This window comes from Vidua macroura, chromosome 21 (assembly GCF_024509145.1).
Source record: "Vidua macroura isolate BioBank_ID:100142 chromosome 21, ASM2450914v1, whole genome shotgun sequence".
In the NCBI taxonomy this organism is placed as follows: domain Eukaryota; kingdom Metazoa; phylum Chordata; class Aves; order Passeriformes; family Viduidae; genus Vidua; species Vidua macroura.
In genome coordinates this window covers 11,085,262-11,094,188 of record NC_071591.1, presented here as the reverse complement: position 1 = coordinate 11,094,188, position 8,927 = coordinate 11,085,262, and the positions used below count along the sequence as shown (strand labels likewise).

Below are 8,927 nucleotides of genomic sequence, written 5' to 3'. Positions count from 1 at the left end.
CCTAAACACAGGAAGTCCTTAGGAACATTCAGGGAAGAAAAGTCCCTTTTTATCAGATATATGATGACATCTGGCCAGATTTGTGGGGGGGATAAAGGAGCATTGGATGAGCAGCAGAGATAGATACAAGCTTGATGGAAGGGCTGAGGGACTATGGAGGGCTGCATGGGGACCCACTGCCTGCTCTGCACGGATGGGATTCACACCCAGGAAACACTGAACTGTCAGCTTGTGTGCCCTGGGACCCCAGCTCCAGCGGGGTTTTTCTCTGTGTGGTGCCCAGGGGCAGAAACCACCGGCAGCTCTCCAGGTTTGGCTCCAGAGGATTCAGACAGCCATGTGCCACAACAGCTTGCAGTGGAGCAGAGAGGTCCCAAATCTGAATCTCGCCCTGCCTTGGCTCAGCCTCAGCTGTTGGATGAGCTCCTGGGGCTCCCAGGGAGCAGAGACCTGCAGCCACTGCAGGGCAAGAGGAGGATAGGTGGTGGATGGTGCGGGTGGATGCAGCCCTCCAAATTCCAGCCTCACTCTCAGTGGCTTTTCTCCATGCATCCTCTCTTGCCCACAGGATTCCCAGCCTCACTGCACCCTTTGCCTTACCTCTGCCTGGCCTGGTCCTGCCCCTCTGGGAGGCACCCAGGAGGCAAAATCTTGTGGCTCTGAAACAGCCCTCACTTGGGCAAGCTCAGCTGGGATCACTCCTGGCTGTTCACCATCCACAGCCCCCAGGAGGAAAACAGGAGGGACCAGAGGGCCCAGCACCCCAGGTTCTCCCCAGACAGCTACACCAAGACCTGGGGAGGATTTCTGTTTATTTGGCAAAAAGCAGGGACTGTGTGCTGGAGGAGCAGGGGCTGTGTCCCAGTCCTGAGAACAGAGCTTGGAAGAAGGATGGTAGAGCAGGAGCCTGGAGCTTCAGAGCATGGGTCTTGCATTGCTTGGCAAGAGCATCCACAAGCCAGTCTGCACTTTCTGGAAAACAGGTGGGACAGGTGGTGTCTGGGTGAGGCAAGGAGACCAGTGGGACTCTCCATTAGGATCAATGCATTCTTCTCCAGTTCTCCCCAGATTTGTACGGTGAGGCATCTCCAGCAATGGATTTCTACTAACCCCTACAGCTGTGTGGTGGGAAAGCACAGGCTAGGGGGGCAAGAGCAAATATGGTTTGCATGGTGAGACACCAACCCACTGTGGCCAGGTTTGCCAGTCCACAAGCCCAGGGTCCCTTTGGCAGGAGCCAAGTCCTGGCCCTCACTGCTCAAAGGGCTGGCAGACATTTCTCTAGTGGTTTCAGCTCACGTGCCCATGTTGAGTGCCAGACACTTCCCACTGGGGGTCTCTGGACACTGCTCCTTGGGAGTCCCTGGGTACTGCTACCCAGGGGTCCCTGCTGTAGAGCAGTATCCAAAGGAATGGTCCTACCTGTGTGCAAGGTCCTGCACCAGTTCAAAGAGCTCAGCCCCAGAGGAATTCAAAGAGTTCTCGGTGGCCCTTGCCTTGGGGGCACCAAGAGGGTCGATTTCCAGGAGAGAACATTGCAAACACCGTTTTGCACTGTGGCAACTCACCTACAGTTCACCAAGTCTGCATTCCTCTGTGGAAACAAAGGGAAAGCCTAAGTCTGGCACTGTGGTCTGAATAGTCCCATTTAGCACCCAAAATAGACTACTCAGAAGGAACTTGTGGGTTTCTTCTTGCTCAGTGTGCCTAGCCAGAGCACTGCTGGCTGCCAGCACTCCATCCTGCCAGCTCAGACCACAAAGTGGTGGTACTGATGGGCTGAGCTGGTCCCTGCCTGCATGTCCCTGTATTGGCCCTGGGCAGTGCTCACCCTGCCTAGGCAAAATCCAGATTGTCTCGTCGGTGAAGCCATTCAGCTTAGCAAGTCTCTTGAACAGCAACTTGATTTTGGGTCTCACCCACTGGGTTCTGCCTAAAGACAAAGACATGAGTTAGCTCCAGGCTGTGCCTGACCCTGCATCTCTGGGGAAGCTGGTGAGTGTGTCCAGCTGAGGGTGGGATGGGTGGCAGTCCCTGGGAGAAGGCTGGAGGCACTGGTGGAGGTCCTGGACAGCAGTGGTGGCCAGGCACATGAGACACCCCACCCAGGGTACAAGATGAGCCAGAGGTCCTGACACCAGCACAGTGACTCCTCTCTTGGTTCCTGTCCCCACTGATTCTGTTCCGCCTGTGCAGCAGGACCCCCACTCTCCACCCTTCTCCACCAAGCAACTTACCCAAGGCCATGGACTTGCAGCAGAGAGCTGGGAGCCAGAGGCCCAGCCTCCCCTGCCACCCCAAACCACTGCTCCTTCCCTGCCACACAGGGAACACATGGTAGTCCCTGCCATGCTCCTGCACCTCACCCAGGGCAGGAGTGGAGAGAGAATGTCCCCTGGCTCCTGGCCTTGCAGGACCCTCAGAGCAGTTCACCACTGCTGGCTACGCACTGTAAAGTCTCAGCATGTGCAAGGTCTTCCCATCTTTCTCTCTGGTGGCAAAGACAACCATGTAGGAACTGCTGTCGGTATCCACCAGCCGCACCGTCTTATTGCCTCTGTCTGCAAAAGGATGTGGAGAAAAATTAATTACCTCCTCCTGGAAACCCCCATGCTGCAAAGGGGCTGTTAAAGATCATGAAGCCCACCAAGCCTGTCTTTCCTTGATATCTCCCCATCCTGGCTTTCCCTCTTGCTAGGGCTTCTCTGAAAGCCTGGAGAGCCCACAGACCACAGCAGAGCAGAGGGATGGGGAGGCGAGGGCAGAAAGGGCTGTGGCTGGTCAGTGCAGGCTGTTGGCCAGTGTCAGACTGGTCCTTGGACTGGGAATGGTGGAAAACCACTCCTGCTCCATCCCCATGGAACATCCACTCACAGCCTCTTTGCAGAAGGAACCTGCTTTTCCCTAGGGTTTAAGCTTGGTCTCAATGTGTTTATCCCAGAGGGAGGGATTACGGGGTCTGCCATGCTGCTGGGCCACCAACCCTGGGGTGTAGCTGGCTCCTGGACGCAGAGGGATGTCCCACCCAGGACACAGGAGGGGCAGGCAGTCCTGAGGGCCATGTCCCCAGGAACAGCCAGCTGCTTCAGACAGGGATGGTGGGACATGCCTCTATCCTGCCCCAAGAGCCAGGCACCCCCACTCACCAGAGCTGTAGTATTCACCAGGGCTGCCTGTTCGCGTGTAGATCAATTCAAACTTCATACATCTCCCAGGGCTGCAGAACAGTGAAGGATGCTCCAGCTGAGGTGAAGTGAATCCCTTTCCCCTCCCCTGTTCAAGGGTTGCTATCCCAGGTGTGAGACTTGCTGTTCCGAGATGGGATGGTGTGGCCAGCGGAAGAGGGGACAGATACCACCCTTGGAACAATGGGTACCTGGGCTGGCAGGGGACAGTGCTGGCACTTCAGAATTATCGATGCCCTCACTCATGCTCTGAGCTTCTGGAATGAGGCTGGTTCTGCTGGGAAAGTTGTAATTGTAGGGTCCCATCCCACCCTCTGTGGTGGCACTGGTCCTGGCCAGTGGCACAGATCCTGCCCTAAAGACGGGGTGCCCACAGCTGCCCCAAGCCCCTGGTGTTCCTGTCTCAACCCCTGCCCAGGTCTTTGGTGAGTGCACTGAGGTGGAGATCCACTGGTGAAGGTCCAGGGAGGAGGTTGGTCAAGTGAAGCCTGTGGAGAAAAGCATGTGGGACTTACGTGGGAATTGCAAAGGAGACCTTCAGGTCACCATTCCCCAGGACCTCAATGCTGGCCATTGCCATCTTCAGTTGGTCCTTGTTTTGGAGGTAGCTCTCGGAGTCAGAGGCCATAGCAGTGATGTACCATGTCCCTGCAATCTGGCAGTGAGAGTAGGCTGTGAGACCAGAGGAGCAGTCTAGAGTGTCCCCTCCTCAGGGACCAAGCCAGGACAACCTCAGTCCATGGAATACCCACATCCCATTCAGGTAACAAAATTCCCTTAGGGACACCAATGCAGGAGCTGGATGACTGTCCTCACCTGGGTGTGTCAGCAAAGCAATGGTGGCTGTAGTGACCCCAGCTGTCCCCAGTACCAAAACACCTCTACAGTCCTCCCCGCTCTGCTGCTGAGTAGAGAACAAATCCTTCCCTTCCCTTCCCTTCCCTTCCCTTCCCTTCCCTTCCCTTCCCTTCCCTTCCCTTCCCTTCCCGGGATGCTGACGGTCACCTTGCTCTCGTCTGGCTCCGCAGTTCCCAGGCCCCCAGCCTGCACACGCAGCAAGCACAGCAGGACCAGCCCCAGGCTCAACCCCACGGTCCTCATCTCGCCTCAGCTCCTCTGACTTCACTGGTGGGATGGGGAGCGGTGCCGGCGCTGTCGGATTTATAGCTCCGTGCTCCCTCCGCTGCCGCCCCGCGCTGGAGCCGTGCCGAGCCCCATGGGAATGCTCTTGGCGTTGGCTTGGGCAACGGGGTGGATCCGAAGGGCAGCAGTCAGCCAAGGGTGAAGAAACCCCTGGGGCAGAGCGGGGCTTGTGCCTGCCAGCCCCAAAACGGGGTTACAGGAACTGTTGCACCACTGCTGAAATTTGGGATTTCCCCCGTTCTTTTAGTTGCTTGTGAAAGAAAAAAGCGAACGGTTGTTTTCCAACGGGCTGCCGGAGGGCTGCCAGGAGGAGCGGGATGTTCTTCCCGGCACTGGCCCCGGGGCAGCCCCGTTGCCCAGCTCACCAAGGGCCTCGGTGACCTGTTCTTCTGGCCGGGGTGAAACGTGCCCCAGGGCAGCTGCTGGGATCCTGCCCAAATCCAGTCCTCCGCAGGCACAGCCTGACCCGCGGTGCCTGCGCCGGCCTCCCAACCTTTGCTGGGGCACGCAGGGTCTGCCGAGTAGGCTGCACCCTGAGCAGAGCCTGCTGAAGAAGGGGTTCGTGTCGCTGTGGGAGTGTGTCCCTCCTTCCCAGAGTGTGATGCCCCCTGTGGCCTGGCTCTACCAGGCTCCTGGGGTCACAGCCCAACACCTGCCTGGGCACTGAGGGACTCCGGGGCAGGGAGGGAGAGGGGGGACCAGAGGCTGCCTTCACTCTGCAGGAGGTAGAGGCAGATAAAAACTGTCCTTGGGGCTCATGGCAGCATGGCCTTGCTTTGGTGAGATAGGGGACCAAGGGAGATGGCAGGCATGTGGGTCCCAGTCCTGCCATAGGCAGCCCTGGTGCCACCCCACTCCCAGCTGGGTGGTCTGGGAGAGGACTGAGCAGGGAATGGGGTTTCCCGGGGGTGTCTCTGCAGGCAGCACTGACTGCTTAACCCTGTCTGCCCAGAGCTACTGACCACCCAGCTAGGCTGTGCCAGCCCCTGTCCACCCTGGCTCCAATCTTCCTTGCCCTGACAGCTGCTCCCCTGTACCTTCCCCATCCTCTGCTCCCCATCCTCCCCATGCTGGGCACAGCAAACATCACATCTAGGGAGCTCCCTAAAACCTGTGGGGGCCTGACAGGAAGGGTCAGCTCCAGGACTGCTGGGCTCAGGGTGCCTGGAGACCCTAGCAGCACCCTGTTCCCACCAACAAAGCACCAAGCTCTGGGGCAGCTTCTGCATTTATTTATTTAGGAGGTTGAGGGTGATCCTGGTATGGAGCAGGGGGTCTGGCAGAGCCTGCAGGATGGGAAGGAGCACCACGGAGTGGGGTGCAGAGCTCATCGTCCATTAGGTCTGGGGGACCTAGGTCCTTCAGCTGCAGAGGCAGGACAGGCAGATGACTGGTCAGAGCAGGGCAAAGCCAAGATGACAGAGCCCCAAGGCCAGTGGGGGATCCCCTGGGGCCTGCAAGTCCCTGCTCAGTCCAGGCCATGCTGAAAAGGGAGTCACAGCTTTCCCTGGCCACACTCACCTGATGTCCCTGGTGCATTGATCTGTTGGAAAGCAAAGAGAGGGGTGAGTGTGCAATTGGCAGCACCGTGAGCCCCTGCGCAGTCCACATGCAGAGGGGCTGCAGATGCCACCCTGTGCCCTTGGGCCACTCACCTGACTTGGGCAGGATGGCCAGCATGTCCTTGGTCAGGCCCATGATGGGGATGAGCTCCATGAACTTCTGCAGGAGCTGGGGGCTCACGTCCTGCTCCCTTGCTGCAGCCACACACCCAAAGTGGGAGCTGGTGAGTGCAAGGAATCCCAGCAGCCAGCCCCATGCTGGGGGTCCAGGTACTGCGGGGCAGCAGCTGGACCCCAGGGAGGGGCCAAGGGGAAGCAATGAACATGCAGGGTGGACACCAGGCAAACCACAGCTGCCCTGGGCTGGCAGCAAAGGGGCACAAGCCCCTTGGGATCAGCAACCCATTTGCTTGGGGTGGTATGGGATGGCTGACAGGCTTAGGTTGCTGCAATTGGGCTTGCACACTGCAGGGGGCTCTGGTTCAACCCGCAACCAGCTGGAGGTTTCTTTAGTGCAAGGTTTCATTCACCCCAAAATGAATTCCCTAGGTGATGGACATGGGGTGCTGCTAGTGGTGGCCCTGGGTAGTGGGGGGGAGCCCAGCCCCCGCCTGCTGCTGGTGACCCCATCCCTTCCCAGGAGCCCGGTCCCCACTCTCAACGCACTGAGGAGCTGCAGCGCCGTGCTGGGTTCTGCCTCACTGTGCTGGACCTCGTACAGGACAGCATAATGACTGTAGTCTGTCTCCATCACACGCAGATTCCTCTTCTCTTGTGCTCCTAAGGACCCCGGAGGTGAGCGGGTGGGTAACATGGTACAGTCTGAGCCCTCCTGGGCCCTGCTGGGGTACCCTGAGGGGGTTATGAGGAAGGAACCCCAGCTCTATGTGGAGGAGCCAGGTGCCCACCCACCCACAACCTCTCGCTGAGTCGTGGAGGCAGAGGGACCAATCCCATTTCCCACTACTCCCGAGGCATGGGGGCTGGAGTTGCCCTCGGTTTCGGGGTACCCATGGCTCCAAAGCCCCTCTCCACACATACCCATGTAGTGCCCCGCCTGCCCGCTCTGCTGGAAGAGCAGCTCAAACTTTTGGCATTTGTCCATCCTGGAAAAGGAACATGAAAAAGACAAATGTGTCTAGACACCACATGGGAAGGCAGCAGGGTGATGGGCACGGGGGGGAGCCCAGCCTGCCCAGGAGGATGCACTGAGGCAGAACTGGGCAATCCAGAGCAGTGGGGGAATTACTGTGCCGTGGCCCACAGGGAACACGGGGAGCAGGACAGACACTTACAGGGGCCAGACCAACTTCATAGCCAGGTCCCCTTCTGGCATGAAGCTGATGATGGCCATGGATGACTTTATCCCATCCTTGATCTTCAGGAAGATGGAGCAGTTGGAAGCAACGGCTGTGACATACCACACCCCTGCAAACTGCAGCAGGACATAACCGGTGGAATTCAGAAAAGTTGTGGGCACCTGCTAGGGGGACCTGCACTCCTCCATAGGGGACTTGGAAGCCCACCGCAGAAATTTGCCAACCTGCAGTGGATCTGCCACTGTCTGTGGGGACCTGTCACCCTCTTCAGGGACCTGCCACTGTCTGTGGGGATCTGTCACCCTCTTCAGGGACCTGCCACTATCTGTGGGAATCTGTCCTCCACTATGGGGAGCATGACAACCTACTGTAGAAACCTGCCAGCCAGTGGTGGCAGACCTGCCACCCTCTGTGGGGACCAGCCAGGCAAACATGGGGACCTATCACCTCCATCCATGAAGAACATCCTGTCCTGCCCCATGCTAAGAGTACAGGTGCAGAACCTGGCCCATGTTCCTGGGAAAGTGCTACACCCTTGCAAACATCATGGCCCCAAGTGCTGGTGTCCTTGCTGTGGGGCTACTGTTGGCGCTGGACACAGCAGCCAGGACTAACCTGGTTTTGCACAGGCTCTCCTGGAAGCTGCCCTGAAGCTGGCTCAGGGATGGGGCTGGCAGGTGCCCAGGGGTGCAGCACAGGCCCCGTGCCCCAGCCAGCTCCTCCAGCCCAGGCAGGATGTGCCAGGCAGCACCCTGTGCACTTACCTTCTCGGTGTCCAAGTTCGGCTGCACGGGGACCTGGGCTCCTACCTGCAGCAGGCAGAGCAGGGCCAGAGCCAGGCTGGGCAGTGCTTCTGTCATCCTCACCCTGGAGTGGATGTGGGTAGGAGAGGCTGCACCCACTTTATAGCCCCCACTTCTGGCAGCACTCCTGCCCACGCTAGCTTTATGCAACAGGTTACACAAGAGCAAGGATAACCTGTGCCCGGCTTAGGTGACAGTGCTGGCCCTGTCCCCCCGCCCCAGTTCCAGATGAATGCAGCCTTGTGTGAGACCCAGCCCAGAGCACACCAGGACCAAGTGCTGCCCTGTGCCTGCTCTGTGTCTGGGGAGGAGTATGACATGCATCCCAGGGGCCCCTCCTGGCTGTTCCCATTGGTTCTAAGGTCTGTCAGCAGTGGGATGGATCCTGCCTCAGGACCCTCAGTGCCAGAGAATGGTTGTGCTGGTGTTCTACACCAGGCTGAGCCACAGCCCGCTGCCCTCAGAAGGGGTGGTGGCTTCTTAGGCTGGTGGCAGCAGGCTCAGACCCCACTGCTGGAGAGGGCCCGAGTTCATGGGATGGAGCCCAGGAGGTGGCTGGAATCAAGCCACACCCAGAGCTCAGACATCCTTCTTCTTCATGTCCATCCTTCCCCAAACTTCTGGAGACCTCCTGATTGCCCATCACCCCATTCCTATGCTGCCAGCCTGCTCTCCAGCAGGAAAACCAAGGCAGGGAGGTTGGGGGAGCCCAAGGGGCAGAGGGGGAGCAGATGCCCCAGTGGGTCCTAGACTCAGGGACCCCTTTTTGTGGGACAGGGCAGGTTCAGTGGCCAGACAGCACTATGGGGCAGGGCTGTGAGTGCACATGGGGTCTCAGCCCAGCAGCTCCATAGCCAGGAGCTGGGGTCAGCCCTGACCACTAACCCCAGTCCCAACTCTACTGGCCATGCTTTC

At 58.7% G+C, this 8,927-nt stretch overlaps 2 protein-coding genes across 3 annotated transcripts; both read right to left on the bottom strand.

Moving 5' to 3' along the window:
* Positions 1–804: 804 nt before the first annotated feature.
* LCNL1 (lipocalin like 1) lies at positions 805–4,304 on the bottom strand. 2 transcript variants are annotated; one of them, XM_053996493.1, is made up of 7 exons: positions 4,191–4,304; positions 3,701–3,840; positions 3,147–3,217; positions 2,451–2,561; positions 1,832–1,933; positions 1,569–1,594; positions 805–972 (listed from the first exon to the last, which is right to left on the bottom strand). In XM_053996493.1, the coding sequence occupies exons 1-6, from the start codon at positions 4,284–4,286 to the stop codon at positions 1,569–1,571; spliced, it is 546 nt and encodes a 181-aa protein (XP_053852468.1). In that variant the 5' UTR covers positions 4,287–4,304; the 3' UTR covers positions 805–972. The 2 variants fall into 2 exon arrangements, with proteins under 2 accessions (XP_053852468.1, XP_053852469.1); XM_053996494.1 differs by having other exon boundaries at positions 805–1,594.
* A 1,241-nt stretch (positions 4,305–5,545) lies between these two features.
* LOC128817750 (lipocalin-15-like) lies at positions 5,546–8,591 on the bottom strand. The gene is made up of 7 exons (XM_053996544.1): positions 7,974–8,591; positions 7,186–7,325; positions 6,932–6,996; positions 6,557–6,670; positions 5,984–6,085; positions 5,850–5,871; positions 5,546–5,693 (listed from the first exon to the last, which is right to left on the bottom strand). The coding sequence occupies exons 1-7, from the start codon at positions 8,067–8,069 to the stop codon at positions 5,690–5,692; spliced, it is 543 nt and encodes a 180-aa protein (XP_053852519.1). The 5' UTR covers positions 8,070–8,591; the 3' UTR covers positions 5,546–5,689.
* Positions 8,592–8,927: the final 336 nt, after the last annotated feature.